This window comes from Schistocerca americana, chromosome 4 (assembly GCF_021461395.2).
Source record: "Schistocerca americana isolate TAMUIC-IGC-003095 chromosome 4, iqSchAmer2.1, whole genome shotgun sequence".
Lineage (NCBI taxonomy): Eukaryota > Metazoa > Arthropoda > Insecta > Orthoptera > Acrididae > Schistocerca > Schistocerca americana.
This window is the reverse complement of record NC_060122.1, coordinates 831778914-831801585: the sequence shown is the minus strand read 5'-3', so window position 1 is coordinate 831801585 and position 22672 is coordinate 831778914. Positions and strand designations below refer to the sequence as shown.

General features: G+C 39.7%; 1 protein-coding gene across 1 annotated transcript in view; it reads left to right on the top strand.

The window, feature by feature from the left end:
* The window catches only part of LOC124613838 (LIM homeobox transcription factor 1-beta-like), a 123939-nt gene extending 101664 nt beyond the window's left edge, over positions 1-22275 (top strand). Inside the window, exons 5-7 of the mRNA XM_047142561.1 lie at positions 5917-6139; positions 17978-18082; positions 22028-22275. Of these exons, the coding sequence (XP_046998517.1) occupies positions 5917-6139; positions 17978-18082; positions 22028-22275 (576 nt within the window). The remainder of the gene's footprint in view (positions 1-5916; positions 6140-17977; positions 18083-22027) is intronic.
* Positions 22276-22672: the final 397 nt, after the last annotated feature.

Sequence of the window (22672 nt, the reverse complement as noted above, 5' to 3'; positions counted from 1 at the left end):
CGTGGTCAGGATTGCCCCAAGGAAGTGTGATATGAATGTTGTTATTCTCTATATACATAAATGATTTGGCGGACAGCGTGGGCAATCTGCGATTGTTTGCTGATGATGTCTTGGTGCATGGTAAGGTTATGACACTAACGTGCCGTGAAACCAGGGTACGATTTGTGTTTTTACCAGTGGGGGAGGGGGGGGATGTCTTAGGGGGTTAGTAGAATTATATATGTTACTAGCTTGGACCGTGGCGTTACGCATGGTTAAACAGCTATTTATAAGTAGATGTTAATGCCGAAACTCACTATTCACGCGTATGCACTATCAGAAAAGCCATCCCTTGTTATATCTTTAAAAGTACATTATAGGTAAAGCTTATTTACAAAATCATCTACATACAGGTATACGAGGGGAATTCCAAAAGTAGAGGCACATTTGTGAAAAGCTGTACTTATTCTGATGATAGAAAACTGAAACACATTAATAGTACTAATAGTAAGACTTATTAAAAACTTTCAGTATTCGGCTCCACTAATTTAAATTATATGTAAAGTTTTACTCCAGTGCGTGGGAAATAGACATCCCAGGTTGGGATGCATAAACTAAAACCAGAGGAGGGGATGGTCTGATGCAGAGGGGGGGAAATCCCCCCCATCCCCCCCTGCAAATCGCACAATGCGTGAAACACGCTAATGTTACCCTCAGAGAGGATTTCAAAGTTCGACCGTGCGTGTGTCTAATGAAAAGGGGTATCAGACCACAACTGTGAATTTTGTGAAGTTAAAAGTAAAACCGAACGGGCCTTAACCTTAGGAGTTAACAGAAGTGCTAAAATTATAAGTGAATGAAAAAAACATGAAGGTCGCCAGCCTAATTAGGCACATTAATTTGGAAACATATATTTGAGAAATTTGGATATTAGTTATTGAAGTTACTTTTTTTGAGATTTCCCTTTGAATAGCAAACAGGATAGAAACTGACATAGTGCACCCTGTATTGCGTGTAGCAGCAGTTACCAATAACACATACACCAGTAGAGTAAGGGGAGCAAAATTACATCCAGCTCATACTAATGACGGCCACAATCAGTAGTATTACTTGAAACTTTCTGCCAGGTTAAAAGTGTATGCCGGACCGAGACTCGTACTCGGGACCTTTGCCTTTCATGGGCAAGTGCTCTACCATCTGAGCTACCCAAGCACGACTCACGACCCGCCCTCACAGCTTCAATTCTGCCAGTACCCCGTCTCCAAAACTTAGTTAATCAAAATACTGAAACATCACTGCATGAAGTCCAGAACTAATTTTGAACATCTTGACTGACATGAATAACACAAATAAAGATGAACTATATCATAAATACACTGTTCAAGCTCCTCTGGATATAGCAATTTTCTTTAGTAACAGTAATAGTTCATTTTTTTCTTAATAGGAGGAGAATATGATGGGGACCCATAAACTGGTATAGTTTCACTAGCCAAAGTTATTTGATTATTTCAAAAGTAAAAACTATCTCTAAAAGCTAATCATTCACTTAAATTACTTTGCAAGGCAATAAAATGCAACACTGGGTTTAATTAACTTCAAAAGGAACGATTCCTGATAGGTACCAAAAGTACACTATCATTGAAAATGTGCTTAACTTCACTTCTAACAGTACTACTGTAAATCGGTTCATTAAAGACTTTTATGTACCTGTACTTTAATCACTTGTGAACCAGGTATGATTGGCAATAATATTTACACAATCTTGCGCTGTAATCCTACAAAACTATTTTATAATAAACTAAGGATACTTTAGCAAAAACCTGTCTAACTTCACTTTAGCTTTTAAATAATTAAGGTTTTCACTTTCCTATTGATTGATCTTTAAATTTTTGTACTTAAACTTCCTACCTTAAAAATTTCCCTTGAAGTAGTCCATAAACAAAGCATCCAAATTTTACTCTTACTTTAATTTTTGCTACTCCTTTTACTTTAGACAAAAAATCACTTTTAAACACATGAATGCCAGAATTGTTTAAATTAGGATACTCGGTTTTAGTATGAATAGTTGCTGAGGGGAATAGGAGATGAGGGGGCCGTGCATAAAATATAATGTATAATGGAAACTGATTAAAAATTGCTGCTTAAATCATTAAAAAAGAAATTTTGAATGAATAAATGAAAGAAATTGGAAAGTACTCATATCCTGAGTGAACTTTAGCTGGCATTAATATCAACAGACCTTCAATCCTTAATACATTATTAGATTAACATTCGTAAATTTACGTACATCTTTTCTTGTTACAGGTATTGTGCATGGAGATTGGCATGACAATACTAGTTCCGGATCGCCCCTCCTCTGCTCACGCAAATTCTTCTTGTTAGCTTCGATCCTATTGATGAAGGATTCTCGGCGCGTCACAGAATAATGAACAGAATATGACTGTGCGAATAAACTTTGCTATCTTGATAACTTTCTATAACACTTTTTAACGTACAATTGGAATACACATTTTTTTAACAATATTAACTCGGCGAAACTCGTAGTACGTCCACCTGCTATCACTTATTGAGACAAAGGGTGAACATATAAAAATTCATCAGTTGAAGAGCGCCTCTCTACTTGTTTTGTTTCTGTACCAATATTATCTATGGTACAAAATTATTATTGTTTATACAGAGGTGCACAGTGTCTGAGCTTATTTCTATTTTTATGGGTTGATAACTCTGGCCGCTGTGGGCGTAGCCTTTATTCTTCGGCCATTGGATTAGATTAGATTAGATTAGATTAATACTAGTTCCATGGATCATGAATACGATATTTCGTAATGATGTGGAACGAGTCAAATTTTCCAATACATGACATAATTAAGGTAATTTAACAACATAATTAAGTTAATATAACAACTTTTTTATTTTTTGTTTTTTTAATTTTTTTTATAATTTTTTTGTTTGGTGTTTTTCTTTTTTTTCTTAATTTATATCTGAAAATTCCTCTATGGAGTAGAAGGAGTTGTCATTCAGAAATTCTTTTAATGTCTTCTTAATTACTTGTTGGTTATCTGTCAGACTTTTGATACTATTTGGTAAGTGACCAAAGACTTTAGTGGCAGTATAATTCACCCCTTTCTGTGCCAAAGTTAGATTTAATCTTGAATAGTGAAGATCATCCTTTCTCCTAGTATTGTAGTTATGCACACTGCTATTACTTTTGAATTGGGTTTGGTTGTTAATAACAAATTTCATAAGAGAGTATATATACTGAGAAGCTACTGTGAATATCCCTACATCCTTAAATAAATGTCTGCAGGATGATCTTGGGTGGACTTCAGCTATTTTTCTGATTACACGCTTTTGTGCAATAAATACTTTATTCCTCAGTGATGAATTACCCCAAAATATGATGCCACATGCAAGCAATGAGTGAAAATAGGCGTAGTAAGCTAATTTACTAAGATGTTTATCACCAAAATTTGCAATGACCTTCATAACAAAGTGCTTGCTGTAAGAGTATAGTCCCATTATTGTCAGTCAGTACCCGCCCAGTTCTCCTCCGATTGCGAAAACATTCTGTTGGCACCCACCTACATAGGGAGAAATCATCATCAAGATAAAATAAGAGAAATCAGGGCTCGCACGGAAAAATTTAAGTGCTCGTTTTTCCTGCGTGCTGTTCGAGAGCCAGTCTCCTGGTCACTATTTACAATGTCGGAAACTATGTTGAAAGAGAACGAGATTTACTATCCCCTGAAGTATAAGCTTTTATTGAATCCATGGCAACCTGATAAAAATCCAATTTTAAAAAATGACGCTGGTGGCATAAATAGAACATTTCGATTGCACCGGCTGTCATTATATTCTAAAGAAGTTAAGGGTGCACTTTGGAAGTTGTGTGCTCTTTTTCGGCCGCATACATTATCACGCAATTATGAGCCGTCCATTCACAAATTTTAAAAAAGTTTCACGAATCTGCAAAAATGCATATGAATTCCGAATGATATAAAGACGCAACTGAAAAGTGAAGTAATTTTGTTAAAGCTATGACAAACAAACTAAAGAGTGTATAACAACTCGTCAATGAGAAGGTTGCGAAATTAGCGCTGACTAATCACGCCAAGTTTAAAGCAAATCTTTCTTGCTTATTGTTTTGCGCATTACATGGCTTGCTTCTAAGCGGAAAACAAATTCAGGTGCTGTTTTGATGACTGATTGCTATTTAGAGTACAATCAGGGGTCAAAACATTGTGGAAACATTTTGAAAGTGTCCCTAAAATCCCACTTATATTTTTCATACAACTCAAAGTGATTTAGTTGATGCATCCTCCTAAGTACTAACTCCTTGTGTTCCATTGGGTACTTAAACTGAAACGAACTGTACGGTCTTATGCATTAACTTAATTATCCTACAGGTTTTCGTGAGCGGGAAAATTATATAGTTCCCATACATATCGATTTGAAAATCGATACTGAAGCTTATGCTAATGGTTCAAAAGAGCAGAATTTGAGAAATATCCGCACGAAATTTTTAACGTCATGAAAACAATTAAGTAGGAGAATATTGCTTACGAAGCGACCAAAAGAAAATAACGTACTTAATGGCGTGTAAACGTAAAATTTGCGAATGTAAAAATAGCTTTTACTATAATTATAACGTTAACTTGGTTATGTTTTTTTTCTAAAGAGCTATGGTACAGCGAGTGGTAGAAGTCGTTATTTCGTTAAAAGTTGAAAGACTGTGTATGACTTCGAAACGATGTTCACTTGTTTCTAGTCGCCACCATCGTCATTTTCCAACAATGTTTGATAGTGGGCCGATTTGCGATTTGTGCTTATTTTGAAAATGAGTGACGAGGCTGATGCTGCTTCACCGAGGTTGACATCTTCAACAGCTTCCGTTGCTGTCCGTAAATAAAAGCACTGTGACTCGGAGCCAAGCTCGCAAAATGATACTAAATGTTTTAAAGTGATGTGACATTGAAAACCAGCAGAAAATTCTACTACTATCGCTTGCTCAGTCTAGGGAGCGAGCTGCTGCCTACACCGAAGGAAACATGAACAACCTAAAGAGGGTCCTGATATTTAGTAATATTCATCCTGGCGATTTTTTTTAATGCATGAATTGTTGCACATTTTGTAGCAAAGAGTAGCTTTATTGTATTTAAACCATTTTGAACTGAAATAACTATAACACTTACGTGATCTCAAACTCCGTGCATTACGCACATTATGAAGACTCTCTGAAAAAACTATAATCTGCTAACTATAGTTGAGGCTGTGCCGAAAAGCGTTCACTACCGACTGAGGCCGTTCGACTTATATCCCATCAGTCATTGCACCGTGGCTCTTAGGAAAGTACTGACAGTGTGCTGTAGAAACTAATAGGCGATGAAGCTTCCTGGTACATTAAAACTGTGTGCCAGACTGAGACTCGAACTCGAGACCTTTGCATTTCACAGGAAAGTGCTCTCCCGTCTGAGCTACCCAAGCACGACTCTCAACCTGTCATCGCAACGAGTCTCGTATCAGCGCACACTCTCCTGCAGAATACAAAAATTAATTCTGGAAACATCCCCTAGGCAGTCGCTAGGCCATGTGTCGACAATATCCTTTCTTCCAGGAGTACCAGTCCTGCAGGTTTTGGAGGAGAACTTCTGTGAAGTTTGGAAGGCAGAAGATGAATTACTGGCGAAAGTAAAGCTGTGAGGATGGATCGTGAGTCATGCTTGGGTAGCGCACTCGGTAGAGCACTTGCCCACAAAAGGCAAACGTCACGAGTTCGACTCTTAGACCAGCATACAGTTTTAAGTTACAAGAGCAGTCAATCCCGCTAGCTATCGGAACACAACTGCTTTAAATCCGGCAAATAAAGTCGCCACTGGGTGTCAGCAACTATTTCCTTGGTCGAGACAGTGAGGTAAAGTTGGTCGTCGGCTGTTACAGGTGCGTGAGGCCTTGGCGAAGGAGACGGGGCTCAGCGTGCGGGTGGTGCAGGTGTGGTTCCAGAACCAGCGGGCCAAGATGAAGAAGCTACAGCGCAAGGCGAAGCAAGAGGCGTCCACCGGCGACCACAAGGGTGGCAACGGCACCGGGGACCATAAGGCTGCAGACAAGGCCGGCGACACCGACAAGAACGGCATCAAGCAGGAGCCCGGCTCGCACCACAGTCAGTACCGCTGCACCACTCCCTGTCAAAGCTTGGCTCGCACCACAGTCAGTACCGCTGCACCACTCCCTGTCAAAGCCTGGCTCGCACCACAGTCAGTACCGCTGCACCACTCCCTGTCAAAGCCTGGCTCGCACCACAGTCAGTACCGCTGCACCACTCCCTGTCAAAGCCTGGCTCGCACCACAGTCAGTACCGCTGCACCACTCCCTGTCAAAGCCTGGCTCGCACCACAGTCAGTACCGCTGCACCACTCCCTGTCAAAGCCTGGCTCGCACCACAGTCAGTACCGCTGCACCACTCCCTGTCAAAGCCTGGCTCGCACCACAGTCAGTACCGCTGCACCACTCCCTGTCAAAGCCTGGCTCGCACCACAGTCAGTACTGCTGCACCACTCCCTGTCAAAGCCTGGCTCGCACCACAGTCAGTACCGCTGCACCACTCCCTGTCAAAGCTTGGCTCGCACCACAGTCAGTACCGCTGCACCACTCCCTGTCAAAGCTTGGCTCGCACCACAGTCAGTACCGCTGCACCACTCCCTGTCAAAGCCTGGCTCGCACCACAGTCAGTACTGCTGCACCACTCCCTGTCAAAGCCTGGCTCGCACCACAGTCAGTACCGCTGCACCACTCCCTGTCAAAGCTTGGCTCGCACCACAGTCAGTACCGCTGCACCACTCCCTGTCAAAGCCTGGCTCGCACCACAGTCAGTACCGCTGCACCACTCCCTGTCAAAGCCTGGCTCGCACCACAGTCAGTACCGCTGCACCACTCCCTGTCAAAGCCTGGCTCGCACCACAGTCAGTACCGCTGCACCACTCCCTGTCAAAGCCTGGCTCGCACCACAGTCAGTACCGCTGCACCACTCCCTGTCAAAGCCTGGCTCGCACCACAGTCAGTACCGCTGCACCACTCCCTGTCAAAGCCTGGCTCGCACCACAGTCAGTACCGCTGCACCACTCCCTGTCAAAGCCTGGCTCGCACCACAGTCAGTACCGCTGCACCACTCCCTGTCAAAGCCTGGCTCGCACCACAGTCAGTACTGCTGCACCACTCCCTGTCAAAGCCTGGCTCGCACCACAGTCAGTACCGCTGCACCACTCCCTGTCAAAGCTTGGCTCGCACCACAGTCAGTACCGCTGCACCACTCCCTGTCAAAGCCTGGCTCGCACCACAGTCAGTACCGCTGCACCACTCCCTGTCAAAGCCTGGCTCGCACCACAGTCAGTACCGCTGCACCACTCCCTGTCAAAGCCTGGCTCGCACCACAGTCAGTACCGCTGCACCACTCCCTGTCAAAGCCTGGCTCGCACCACAGTCAGTACTGCTGCACCACTCCCTGTCAAAGCCTGGCTCGCACCACAGTCAGTACCGCTGCACCACTCCCTGTCAAAGCTTGGCTCGCACCACAGTCAGTACCGCTGCACCACTCCCTGTCAAAGCCTGGCTCGCACCACAGTCAGTACCGCTGCACCACTCCCTGTCAAAGCCTGGCTCGCACCACAGTCAGTACCGCTGCACCACTCCCTGTCAAAGCTTGGCTCGCACCACAGTCAGTACCGCTGCACCACTCCCTGTCAAAGCCTGGCTCGCACCACAGTCAGTACCGCTGCACCACTCCCTGTCAAAGCCTGGCTCGCACCACAGTCAGTACCGCTGCACCACTCCCTGTCAAAGCCTGGCTCGCACCACAGTCAGTACCGCTGCACCACTCCCTGTCAAAGCCTGGCTCGCACCACAGTCAGTACTGCTGCACCACTCCCTGTCAAAGCCTGGCTCGCACCACAGTCAGTACCGCTGCACCACTCCCTGTCAAAGCTTGGCTCGCACCACAGTCAGTACCGCTGCACCACTCCCTGTCAAAGCCTGGCTCGCACCACAGTCAGTACCGCTGCACCACTCCCTGTCAAAGCCTGGCTCGCACCACAGTCAGTACCGCTGCACCACTCCCTGTCAAAGCCTGGCTCGCACCACAGTCAGTACCGCTGCACCACTCCCTGTCAAAGCCTGGCTCGCACCACAGTCAGTACTGCTGCACCACTCCCTGTCAAAGCCTGGCTCGCACCACAGTCAGTACTGCTCCACCAGTCCCCTACCAAAGTCCGGGTCACACCACAGTCAGTACCACTCCACCAGTCCCGTGTGAAAGCCTGGCTCGCACCATAGTCAGTACTGCTCCACTGCCAAAATCCTGTTCACACCACCCTGCCAAAGCCTGGCTCCCTCGCACTTAGCACCACTTAATATACCTTGCTTCACCAATATTTGTGGTCTCGTATTTGCAAATGTGAAGCTATCCTGTGTGGCACAAGCTTCTTTTAAGGCCACACCCAGGGTGGGCAAAATAACACTGGCCCAGAAAACATTTATAAGACTGACACAACACAAAATGATGCTCACGATAAAACAGCATGTGTTCATTGTCAAGTGTTATGTGAAGTGTAATTCTAGCAAAAGCCTGCAGCATTTTTTTTTTTTTTTTTTTTTGCAATAGTTTCAGACTCTCAGTGTTTTGCCAAAACCTCCAGTAAAATGTGACAAACAAAACTTAATAGCAAAATACCATGAAATGGGCTCTGTAGCGAATAAAAACTGTAACTATCTGAAAACAATCCAAACACCAGAAAACATTGCTCAAGTGAAGGAAATCCTGGAACAAAGCCTAACAAAATCTCAAAACCATCTATGTATGCAAGTGAGAATTATCAAAAGGGACCAGCATCAGTACACATACATGAGTTACAATGTATGAATGAACTTTTGCATGTTGAGTTCTGCCATTGGTTTCTGAACCAAGTGGAATCAGAACTTTTAAATCTTAAGTTTTACATTTCTCCAGATCCAGTCTGGTCACCCTCTCAGCATACACCAACTTATATATCATGTGCCATTATGCATCAGAGAATTCCCTCTCTGAAGAGCCATTAGATAATCTCGAGATTGGTGTTTGGTATGTAGTGTCAGGAGTCTTGCATTGTAACAACATACTTTCACCAAACAGTTAACATTAACAGGTATATTCGGAAACTGTTTAGTCCACGTGGGGATCAACTCAAAGAAGATGAGCGATCATTTGGACATTTTCAGCAAGACAGAGCAACAGCATACACTGCTTTGTCATCAGTCATGAGGTGTTTGGTGAGGAGAGGACAGTCAGCAGAGGCAGTACAATCTGCTAGACACCCCATTTGCCTGACCACTCTCTGGGTGATTTTTACCCATGGGGCAATTGAAAGGTCGGTTGCACTCGAATAATTCTCACACAGTGGAAGAGCTACAACAGAATACTGAAAATGCTAATGTTGATCCCTCAGGCAGAGCTGCTCCACGTGTCTCACAGTTTGATAAACCTGGCACAGTGCTGCATTGATGTCAATGGTGACCACTTCCAGGATTTTCTCTACAGTCCATTTACAAGGTTCAGTCCTGCGTCAGTCTCATTGTAAATATTTTCCAGCCAGTTTTGTTTTTCCTTCCCAGACAACTAAGGAGAGGGATACCAGAACCTTACTGCCCAAGATGGTGAGCACACCAAGATTACCAATGTATCACATGATTAAAACTTTAGGATTGTCGATACATTGATACAATCATAAACCTTCAGCACTACTGTGCGATTTCATTGTCAGAGGGAGAAAAAAAATTTACCTCTCAGCATAAAACAGCTCTTTCTTAATGTTAATAAATAAATGGTTGTAGTGACACACCTATTGTTTTAGGTCATATTGTCACCCCTTGGATGGCTGATTTGGACTGTAGGCTGATAATTGGTCCCAGCACCATCAGTGTTAGCTGGGTTGTACTCCAGTATGGCAACTGATGCCGTCACATTAGTGAAACACATCCTATTTAGCACTAACAGATCCTAGATATAGACAGTGCAGTGTCGTGAGTATCTGCCCTCCAAATGGGATCCCACAGCCAGTAATTGATGAGATTCTTTGCCTATGCCCAACCTGCTTGGAAAAGCATTGACATGTCATCAATGATTAATTTGTTTTGCCCTCAAAGGTCTTGGATCAGGAATCTTTTACTCTGCCATCCAGAGTTCCTTTCTGTGTGTTTTAGCTAGTGCTCTAGTAACATCCTTGAAATTCTAGATCAATTCTTGTCACATATTCCTGCCATTTCATTCTGTATTTTATTATTCCTTCTTTAAGGTTGGATGTGGACAGCAGATACATCATACTCCAATACAGAAAGCTCTGTGATAAGAGCTTACTCATTGTCAGTTTCAAATGATAAAGCTTCCTTTTTATGGAGATAGTGTCCACTTGCAAGACAAGATGTAACACACTATATTTTGAAATACTTGAAAAAACAAATGTTTCAAGGAGGTTATTTGCAAAGCACATTCCAACAGACGCCAAAGGGCACAACTTTATCACGTGAAATTGCTCTGCTCTTGGAACTGCACAGCATTTAAATATTGTTGATCTACAGCCTAGTGTTAGTCAGATCACCACTGGCTTGAAGGAGGGGGGGGGGGGGGGGGGGGGGGGGAGGCATCAGAAACCAGTTCCACCAGCCCTTACGGATGCAAAAGCACCACATCAGGTTCAGCAGCAGACAACCAATGTCACATCCAGTGTCTTACTGTGACTTTGGCTTGTCAGTGTATCACATACTTCTGTATCTTCACTCACAAACACTTTGTATTTCCCGCATACTGACCTCAATATGTTGTCCTTCTGTGGCCATGATTAATTATCAAATGTAGTTTTGAGGTTGTCACATGTAACACTAAGTCCATTAAAATGCCACAACAAACATACTGCCCTGACACTGCTATTGAAATGCATTGATGCATGTTCATTTGCCATCAAATGGCCCAGCAAGTTGAAAAAGCCCCACACAGCCTGGGATTGAGCTTTTCTTTGCTTTGACCAACTTATAACATCTAAGGTCCTAGGTCCCTTATAAATGATTACTACAACACACAGCCAGATGACTTCACTCACTCTGTCTAAGAAATCTACGTCTAAACCTGTTATTGGCTTAAAAAACCTAGTCTCTGTTTTCAAGTGTAATTCCTTTAATTATTTACAATAACCAAGACAAGAGCTTTTGTGATGTTTTGGTACTACATAAGATTTTCCAAGCTTTTCTTTGAAATATAAAACATCAAGTGAACACCTTTTTTGCATTTACAAAGGCCTAAAAACCATCTTCATGAGCCTTTTTTGAGCTCAAATGTTCCAAGCAGTATATCTACACTTTGGGCATCAGATAGAATAATCTCGCCACATGGTGAGGTAAATAAATGCTTGCTAGTAGGCAGTCACACTCAGCTTCATGTGTCACCTGTCGTCTGCCCCATAACAACAGGGTACCCAGAGAGGGGCAGGGGAGACCACCTACAGTCTGCAGCCTCCCCATAGAAAAGAAGAAAAAAGATAGCAAACTGGAGTCAAATTGCACCATGCCACATTGGCAGGTGTGTCCTCATCAGTTTAGTATGAGTGTGAAGAAAACCAGAGCATGTAATAAACAGTGATTTGTTCTGATCTCAGATCTCTTACAACATGTTCTATCTCCTTGAGGATTTCCTCAATCAGGCACAGATTGAGGGGGTTGGGGGGGGGGGGGGGGGCAAGGGGGAGGGGGAGAGGGTCACAGTTTGTTACGTACTTCATCTCCTCTCACCTGCCCCTGCTTTTAAAGTGCCACAGATCCCTAGGATTTCAATAATAATTACAATGAAATAATACCAGTTTGGTAAATTGCATCAATATAGTAAAAATTATTGTTATGTGAGAAACATAAAATGAGTACCAGAAGAACTAGGAAAGATTAAGCAGAAAAATTTGAATACCTAGATGAGTGGATGGAGCCTAACGTATCAGAGAAATAAGCCTTTGTGTCACATGTCAACAAAATGAAAATGGCCTACATGCTAAAGGTTTCTACAATAAGAGAATAATACATTAAATTCCAAAATTAGGCATTACTGCACTGTTATTGAATCTACCTGTGGCAGAAACTCTTACGATGAACAAGAAAGGTCTAATGAAGCAACTTTAGATCAAAGAGAGAATGATTTTGGGATAAATCCTGGGTCCCATCAAAGAAAACTGCAAGTGAGAAATTATAACAACCATGAACTATATAAGCATGTCAAAAACTAAATGCGAGAACTAAACATTTTTCCTGAAGATATCCAGAAGCATCAGCCACTTACACAAAAGAAAAAAAAATATTAACACACAAGTTTCCAGAAAAAGCTGAAGCCTGAAGGCACAAGGAAGGCATGGACCCAAGAGAGAAACGAACAACACTGGAAACTAATGCAGGAGCACTGGATGATAGAAAAAATTCAGAAAAAGAGACAGTTGAATTGACATGGTCCTTAGTTGGGCAAAATGAAGAAATGAAAACAACAACAATAGTAGTAATAATGACAATAATTTGTTTACATTTCTGTTTAGCACATCACTTTAACATAATTTCCAAGAAACTACAATTCAGAAAAATACATTGTTTTTAAAGCATTAGTCTGAAAATTTGAGAACTTCATGTGTCCTCAAATTGATTTAAGAAATATAACAGCAGCATTCCTCGAAATGTGCACTCACAATTACCAGAAATTTACTAAGCACTGCCATTGTGAAGAAGGGTCTGCAGACTCTGGCTATGTGAGCATGTAAATGGGGAGGTGCACTCATTTTTTTACTTCTGTTTGGGGAAATCAGTCTATGTTACTTTTTTCTGTTTTGTTTTGTTCCATCTGTTCTGATTTTCCAGTTCCAGCTGTGGGCTCTCGAACCATTTCCAATTTGTTGTCTGCAGCAGGCTAGATCAGCCCATGCATGGGTGCCTTTATCTAGCTGCCATGTTTTCTACTGCCTGTCAGGCCACAAGCTAATCCACATGGGTAAGCCCTCAGACAACCAACTGAAAAGTGTCCTTAGTAACAGTCACTTGCAATTTTCTAAAGTTCCTTGACCTTACCAAGACTTATAGCTTTCCTGCTCTTTGTTCTCCAAAATTTTAAGTTGTTAGACATAAAAATGTAAACCATTTAGCAAAATGGTCTGGGTGAGGGGGGGGGGGGGGGGGGGGGAATCTCATAACACACCCCTTCTCGTGGATCTGTACCTGTCCTGACTAGGGATATATAGAAAAACTATGTCCACATTTACATATGTTCTCTTCACAACTGAAAAGTCAGAGAAGTCTGAACTATGAAAGTCTGCAGTAGTGTTGTAGCTTCACTTCACAATGTTTTTTGTTTTTAGTTTTTAGTTTATTTTGTAGCATATTATGCTTTGTTTCCTCTACCCTCCAAAGGAATTAATGAGTTATCTTCCTTTTTCTGCCACACTCTCACATCATAATATAAATGTATTTGTCAGAAATGTTTCTCTTTATACCAGCCTGATGAATATAAATCTAATTATAATAATACTAATTCTATGCTCTTATAAAACACATAATTTAACAATATTTTGGCCATAATGATGCCACATGAACATAACCAAATGTAGTCTGCGTTCTAAATGTCAAAACGTGCACCAATTTGTATTGCAATTTGCATATTGTTGTGCTTCTCGTGGTTAGCAAGAATCAGTCTCTACACATCTCTTTTGTTTTTACTTATTTATTAATTTGTGTTCTGTTGATCAGTATACAAGAGGTTGGTTGGTTGGTTGGTTTGTTAATGGATTTGGGGCAGGGGACCAAATAGTGAGGTCATCAGTCCAAAGCATACAACAGAATTGAATGGATATGGAACAAGTGATAATTATACATGAGGATATTACTTATAGATGTTAATAGATACAAATTATAGTATGTGTATAGGAACAAAATATGCTAATAATTACAAGCTTAGCCATTTCCAATTGTGAACAGAGATGTAAAGCAATAAAATAACAAAGAACAATTATTCCACATCACAAGTTACAAAGTCCATAGAATTGAAGCGTATTGTTATAGCCTGAGCAAAAATCCTTGATCTCTTTTTGCTCTTGTAATTCCTACATTGTAACTTAGGTAAGACACATTGTATTTGTGATATATGATATTACCACTTTGTAACGGAATACAATAACCTAAGTTAACACAGAAATTTTCATCAGTGATATATTCTTCTTCACTATTTACAACAGTCCACCAATGCTGGAGCAACTTTTTGATTCTGCGACTGTAGAAATAGCATTGTTTTGAGGCAAAAAACTTGTCAAGTCTTGTTCAGAGCGCATTTTCATCTGGAAAGGAGGTTCCTTGAAGGTTGTTTGACAGAGACCAGAAACAGTGAAAATCTGAGGATGCATGATCAGGTGAATAAGATGGTTGTGGAATGACTTCTCAACTCAACTCATTTACAGTGTTTTTTGTCGGGCTAGCAGAATGCAGGTAGGCATTATCTTGGAGTAGCATCACTTCCAGCAGTCTTCCTAGTTATTATTCTTGCATTGCATCTGCAATAGATCTCAATTGTTGACAGTAAATGTCAGCAGCGATGATTACACCTCAGGGAAGCAACTCGTAGTACACCGCATCGTCACTGTTCCACAGTATCTTTTGTGGATGCGCGCAGGTGTTTGTATGGGTTGTTGCTGCTTTGTTTGAGCTCAGCCTTTCCTTCCTTTTCCTTGTGTTAACATAAATACACTATTTATTGTCACTAGTAATGATATAGGATAGCAATGGTCAGTGATGTTCATGAGTCAATTGATGACGAGCAAGCAGAGGTGTAAATATGGCCACCAGCTGATTTCTATGATTTTGACTTAGAGCATGCAGTATCCATACACCCAGTTTTTGAACCTTCCCCACTGCATTCAAATTTCACATGATCATGGAATTATCACAGTTCATCAAATTTGCCAATTCTCAAGTACACTAACATGGATCATTGTGGACTAATGCTTTTCAACGATCTTCATCAAACCCCCGAGGGCTTACTGGACATAGACAGTCACTAACATCAAAACAGTACTCCTTAAAATGAATAAACCATTTTCTTCCCATGTTCTGTCCAATGGCATTATCACCATACAAAACGCAAATGTTTCTGGCTGCCTCAGCTGCTGTCACCCCTCTATTGAACCAAAACAGATGAATATGTCAAAAATGTTCCAATTTCTCCAGTTGTCACTCCTTTTTCTAGCGCTCACAACTCCACTCACTGTCTCCAAAATATTTAAACTCAAATAGCAATGCTGAACTACAAATAAAAGATGACAGTTGACAAACAAACCTATAGCAACCAGAATACCAACATGCAAAACAAAAACTCTACAAACTTAAGCACCAACTCAATATATAAAATATACATAACAAAGATCACACTACACAAAGACAATTTAACTTGTGCTTCTTTCCCTTTATAGACAATCAGTATAGCCAAATTAATGTTTTAAGCCATAGGGAATATTTTTCAGTAGACTTGGTTAATTTCAAAAAGACCCACTTGGAGATAATTGCAGAAATGATCAATATGAGAAACAAATTAAAACTATTTAATAATACCTTTGCAAGTGCTCTAATAAAAAAACAGATCTCATGGATAAGAAATGTACAACAGAATTGTGATATCAGTGGGCCAGATGTATCTGTTTTGGAATGCTATAGCAAAAATTAACTGAATGCAGGATACCACAGGCCTACATTTTTTTTCCAATTGGCATTGGAGGGATTCTAATTTTGATGTTCAGCAAGTGTTATTCTTGTTATTGTTATTCTTGAATTTTTTGTTTTACTTATCCTTATACCAGATAATGTGGTAATTAAATATATCATTTAACAGTTCTTTAAGTCAGTCATCCTTCTAGGTAGAAAAGCAATTTCATTAATGATTCAGGGAATTAGTACCTGATTTTTTCTATCAACTCTGTGTTTTTTGATCACTTCATTCATTTCTCCTTCAGCATGAAGATATGATTGACTATAATGTGAAGCCTTGTCTTACACTCTTTTTTATATGAGCTTGTCTTGTTCAGTTTACCTTTGATTTGTAGTTACTAAAAATAATTCCTCTGTCTTTATACTTTGTCCTTATTCTCTCAAGTCTTATTGTAAGTGATTGATCTTGTCTCTGTTTTTTTTTTTAATTGTGCAGAAAATTAGGGCTGATTTACTGTTCCTGAAACATACTTACCATCCACCATCACCATGTAGCTTTTTGTACAATATTCAAGCAAATGTTTTAAATTGTCGGTTATCAGGCTCATCAGTATTTTTTCAATAGAGAAAAATTTTCTCTGAAAATTGTAAGACATATCTCTTATTCCATATTTTTTGGTCTCTAAGTTGATTAATATCTCCCAGCAGTTTTAGTAACTATAAAAATCTCATCGACAACACTTGCAGTGTAGAACATACATTTTCCAATATTCTGTTGAATTCAGACTGAAGCTTTCAGCCTTTTTCTTCTTCCATTCAATGTATATCTTCTCTCATTTCACTCTACTTCTTGGTTATGATGCAGGTCCTCGTCATACTATTTCTGTCTGTGCAAGAACCCATGAATTCATCAATATTCTAGATATGAATCAGAACATCCACGAATATCAATAGAATTTGTACAGATGTAAAAGCAAAGTGGCTACAAGGTAAATATGAAGGAATCAAGAAAGAAAGAAATATATAAAGAAGTGATGTCTACAGAAACTCAAATATTGATTGTAGTATAAGAAAAACAAAGATGTTAAATTGCTCAATAACACTATGTAACGTGGTGCAATGTATAAAAAACTGAACTCACTTTTGGTAGGAGTGAGGGTCAAATCAAATTATAGACTGAATAATTTTCAGATCCTTTAAACATGTTGGCTATGGTATTATAGAGTTACCCTCACAGTCGCGTGTGTAATACTACAGTTGACCTCTAACAGGATAAACAGTGCCATCCACTCAAAGAAAATTATTGCCTAAGGCTATAAAACAAACAGTTCATCTACATAATGGAAATAATTGTCAAAGATACCAGCACAGTGCAGACCTAAAAGTAGGATCATCTTGTTAAGACATAATTGAATTTGATGTCTTGGCAATCTGTATGTCTGCTAATGCTCGTTTTTCCACACTCCGTATGTCATGATGTTCCTTCAGTCAAATATCTTTAATTCAGCTGCATTCAGTGTATATTCTGATGATGCATGGGCAGAAGGTGATGATTATTATGTGGTTGCTCATGGATGGTCTTTTAAGACATAATTGAATTTGATGTCTTGGCAATCTGTATGTCTGCTAATGCTCGTTTTTCCACACTCCATATGTCATGATGTTCCTTCAGTCAAATATCTTTAATTCAGCTGCATTCAGTGTATATTCTGATGATGCATGGGCAGAAGGTGATGATTATTATGTGGTTGCTCATGGATGGTCTTGTATTATTCTTCATCAAAATTTTTCATTGTTTGACAGCAAGCCTACTGTCATGAAATTATACTATGGAATGCTTCAGTGCCATTAAGTAAGTCACAGTCTGGCTGATCAGCCTCTGCCTTACCAATTGTTCACAATAGTACAGATGTTGGGAAATCTTGTTGCTGAGATAAAGCAAACAAAGTGAAAATTAGCAGTGAAAACTATTAGCTCCTGAGACTCCAGGATCTGAGACATGCTGTACTTATCACTCATACCTCTATCTCAATTGTTTAGGTAAATAGAATGGTCATTTTCCTTTTCCTGTAGTAATACTGAATGGTCATACTGCAAGCCATCCTAGAGACAACATTCTGCCCATGATGTACCAGTATATCTTTATTCATCAAGTGTATTGAGCACCATGATCAGAGTCTTCAGAACTCACATTTTATATCAAAGGTTACTTAAAATTATATTTGATGCTATACCGTAATAAAATGCTAACAATTTTGTTTGTGCATAGATCAGTACCTAGGCGTCAATGGCCTATCTGTGAGGGATCCTGACGTCAACTTCACGCCATCTGGCAGCCAGCCGCTCAACCCCAACGTTCCCTACTCACCTGATGGTAAGTGCTGCTGTGACTGCTAAATGGCATGAGTCAAGTTATGATGTCTATTTAAGAGTACATCAAACTTTTTCCTTAATTTCAGTTGTTCCTACTCAATTTCTGAATGATGATACATGGAACCACAAGTAATATGCCAGCTGGGAGAGACAGAATGTTCTGAGTGCTTGTGAAAACATTTAATTATTGCATTTTTAGCACACATTAGAAAACTGAAGACACTAATATATCTAACCAGTGCCAGAGTGGATGACATTAACATACCCTAGTGATAATGGAGTGTGGGAACAACTATCCGTGTCTACCTCTAATTATTTTTGGTGCTCATCCAACACATACACATATGACAATATTTACTACTCAGCACTTATTACAAAAGGCATAATACGATATCATTTTTGTTGCCATTCAAAATTATGAGAATACAATCATTCTCCACATTATAAAATTCTCTGCACTTTATACAGTGCATAAGAACTACATAGTTTGGGAGGAATTACTGAAGCAGAATAAAAGTTTACTACTAAAACCTACGTACATTTCTACTGATGCACATATAAAAGTTTTCATACAAGTCAGTTATGGTAATCCCCTTGGACTTTCTGCTGCATACAAAATCCAGCCTGACATAATGCTTCATCTATCTACCTGATACTTTTCCTGGATCTCATCAACCTGTTACCTGAGCCAGCACCTGTATAGACTGCAGATGATGCACTATTGTGTACAACAAGCTATCTCTAATGTAATGTATACATACAGTGCCACCATGTGGTAGCTGTTGCCAAGACTTACTTATTGTTACCAAACACTGCCATCAAAATCTTATGGTAGGTGAGCCAAAGTACACTCTGTTTTAATGCACGATAATGTAGTTTCCATTTCTTGCTTTAATTTAAAAATCTGTATTGAGAAGATTAGTGCTATCCACCAGCCTTAATTTAGATACTTTCTCAAGAACACTATGCCAGTAGAGGAGTGTGACAGCAATTCAACGACTTGCCACTCTATTTTCATGAAGATGCAAAGTTAGTTCTTTTTGCAGATGATACAAGTATAGCAATCACACCCAAGAAGCAAGAATTAGCTGAGGAAATTGCAAATAATGTCTTTCAGATAATTATTAGGTGGTTCTCCGCAAATGGATTCTCACTAAATTTTTAGAAAACACAGTTTATACAATTCTGTACAATAAATGGCATAACACCATTGATAAATACAGGGTGATTCAAAAAGAATACCACAACTTTAAAAATGTGTATTTAATGAAAGAAACATAATATAACCTTCTGTTATACATCATTACAAAGAGTATTTAAAAAGGTTTTTTTTCACTCAAAAACAAGTTCAGAGATGTTCAATATGGCCCCCTCCAGACACTCGAGCAATATCAACCCGATACTCCAACTCGTTCCACACTCTCTGTAGCATATCAGGCGTAACAGTTTGGATACCTGCTGTTATTTCTCGTTTCAAATCATCAATGGTGGCTGGGAGAGGTGGCCGAAACACCATATCCTTAACATACCCCCACAAGAAAAAATCGCAGGGGATAAGATCAGGGCTTCTTGGAGGCCAGTGATGAAGTGCTCTGTCACGGGCTGCCTGGCGGCCATTCCATTGCCTCGGGTAGTTGACGTTCAGGTAGTTACGGACAGATAAGTGCCAATGTGGTGGCGCTCGTAGGACTCTCCATACAGTTGATTGTGGAATTTGCAGCTCTCTACTAACTCTGCGAATCGATTTTCCTGGGCTGCGAACAAATGCTTGCTGGATGCGTGCTACATTTTCATCACTCGTTCTCGGCCGTTCAGAACTTTTCCCTTTACACAAACACCCATTCTCTGCAAACTGTTTATACCAACGTTTAATACACCACCTATCAGGAGGTTTAACACCATACTTCGTTCGAAATGCACGCTGAACAACTGTCGTTGATTCACTTCTGCTGTACTCAATAACACAAAAAGCTTTCTGTTGAGCGGTCGCCATCTTAGCATCAACTGACGCTGACGCCTAGTCAACAGCGCCTCAAGCGAACAAATGTACAACTAAATGAAACTTTATAGCTCCCTTAATTCGCCAACAGATAGTGCTTAGCTCTGCCTTTTGTCGTTGCAGAGTTTTAAATTCCTAAAGTTGTGGTATTCTTTTTGAATCACCCTGTATAGACTATGAACGGAATTCTGTTGCTGAATACTCAAAATTTCTGGGTGTGTGCACTGATGAGAAACTGAGTTGGAAGAAACACATCGATGATCTGCTGAAACGGTTAGGTTCAGCTACTTATGCTATAAGGGTTATTGCAAACTTTGGTGATTATTATATAAGTAAATTAGCCTACTATGGCTGTTTTCATTCACTGCTTTCATATGGCATCATATTTTGGGGCAATTCGCCATTAAGAGAGAAAGTATTCATTGCACAAAAGCGTGTAATCAGAATAATAACTGGAGCCCACTGCAGATCACCTTGCAGACATTTATTTAAGGAACTCAGGATATTCACAGTACCCTCACAATACATATATTCACTTATGAAATTTGTCATTAATAACCCATCCCAATACAAAATAACAGTGAAGTGCATAGCTAGAACACTAGAAGAAAGGATGATATTCACTATTCTGGATTAAATCCCATTTTGGCACAGAAAGGGGTGAATTATGCTGCCACAAAAATCTTTGGTCATTTGCCAAATAGTATTAAAAGTCTGACAGATAGCCAACCAACGTTTAAAAGCAAATTAAAACAATTTCTGAATGACAACTCCTTCTACTCAATAGATGAATTCTTAGATATGAAGTAGTTAACTGTAAAAAAGTTAATTAATTAATTAATTATTTTGTGTAAAGAAAACTTACGTTAAAGTGACACGTTCCACATCATTATAAAATGTCATATCCATGTCTATGGAACAAGGATTAATGTATGTATGTATGTACGTATGCAACTATCTGCATTATCTCATATGCCATACTTGGTTCTTCAGTAAAGCAGTGCTTCGTTATTGCATAATTCTCACATTTTTATAACCTAATGTGACAGTGGTATTCCACATGTCCTGGATCATATAAACAGTCTGATATATAAGATTTCTAACAGTTAAATGTTTTACACTGTGCTTCCTTAACAGCAGATCATCTGTAAGAGAACCACTGAGGCTGGTGAGCAACACACACTATTCATGTTAAATTCCCATACAAATCCCTATATTTTAGAATTTATGGTCCTACTGTAAGGCCTAAGTGGAAATCCTGTTTATATGCTGTGTGCTTATAGTGTATATCAAAGTTCACTGGTGGCGTTTATGGATAACAGTTAAAGCTATTAAAGAGGAAGTGTACTGGAGTGTAGAAAATCAAAAATTATTCAGATTCTTTCATTGACCTCTGGCTATTAATTCTAAGTGAACTCATTTTAATAAATTAACATTTGACTTACCCTTATTGTTTTCTATTTTAAAAAATTAGTCTGTGAAACAACACAGGATGGAACAAAATACAGTAATATTTATACAGGGAGATACTGTTAAGTACAAAATAGGCAAAAGTAAGTTATTTTCATTCATTTGTCAATTTCTTTCATTTTGTTATTTATCTTAACACTGTGGAAGTCCCCCCTTAACATATATGATAGAACACTTAAAATCCCCAAAAACAGAAGAGAACATAAACAGAAAAATCTATAACTTGACATAATTGATAATTCCACATTCTCTGTCAGCATCTCATATTAGACCCATTATTAAGTACAAACACTCCCCAATTATTAACCACCACATATTATGTCTTTATTTATACACCTACTTCTCTAAAGCTACAGTGTTTTTTTATGTTTGTGGTTGTTTCAACTGTATGTAAAACAAACAAACATTCACCACTTCAAGTAATATGTGTGAATTTTATCATCTATTTATTAATTTGTGTATCTGTTTTTGTTTCAGATGGTTACCCTAACCACTCAGGGGAAAGCTTCTGTAGCTCTGATATTTCACTGGATGATAGTACAAATTTTGAGCAGCTAGATGAAGGTGGCTCGGACAGCATGTCCCTACAGAATCTTGAAGTGCAGCACACTCACCAGCATCCTCCACACCCACCACCTGACGTTTTACTTCCCAGTGTTGTTCAGGTTAATCCAATAGACAAACTATATCTTATGCAGAACTCATACTTCAGCACGGAACAGTGACTGTTGTAGTCTTCTGGAGTGACATAACAAGCGGAAACAGATTTTACAACATGTACTGCATTGTGTTCTCCCTTCAGTCAAGCCTGCTTACATGTTGTGAATGGACACAGAAAACTTCAACACTCAAAATGGAGGGAAGCATGTGTTCTACTTGCTGATAACTTGCATAGACTATTGTGTAAACCAAAAACTGCTTAAAGCAAATATGCTATGTATCTAAAACATTAAGGTCAGAAGTTCATTTTCAACAGATAACTCATGTTTGAACAGAAAACAGGATTCCTACCAAAGCAGAAAGTTTTTTGTGTTACAATATGAAGAACAGCAGAGGATTGTAAAACAAAAAGATATACACAAAAAACTTATCTACCATCTCTGAATTGCAATGATCATGTAT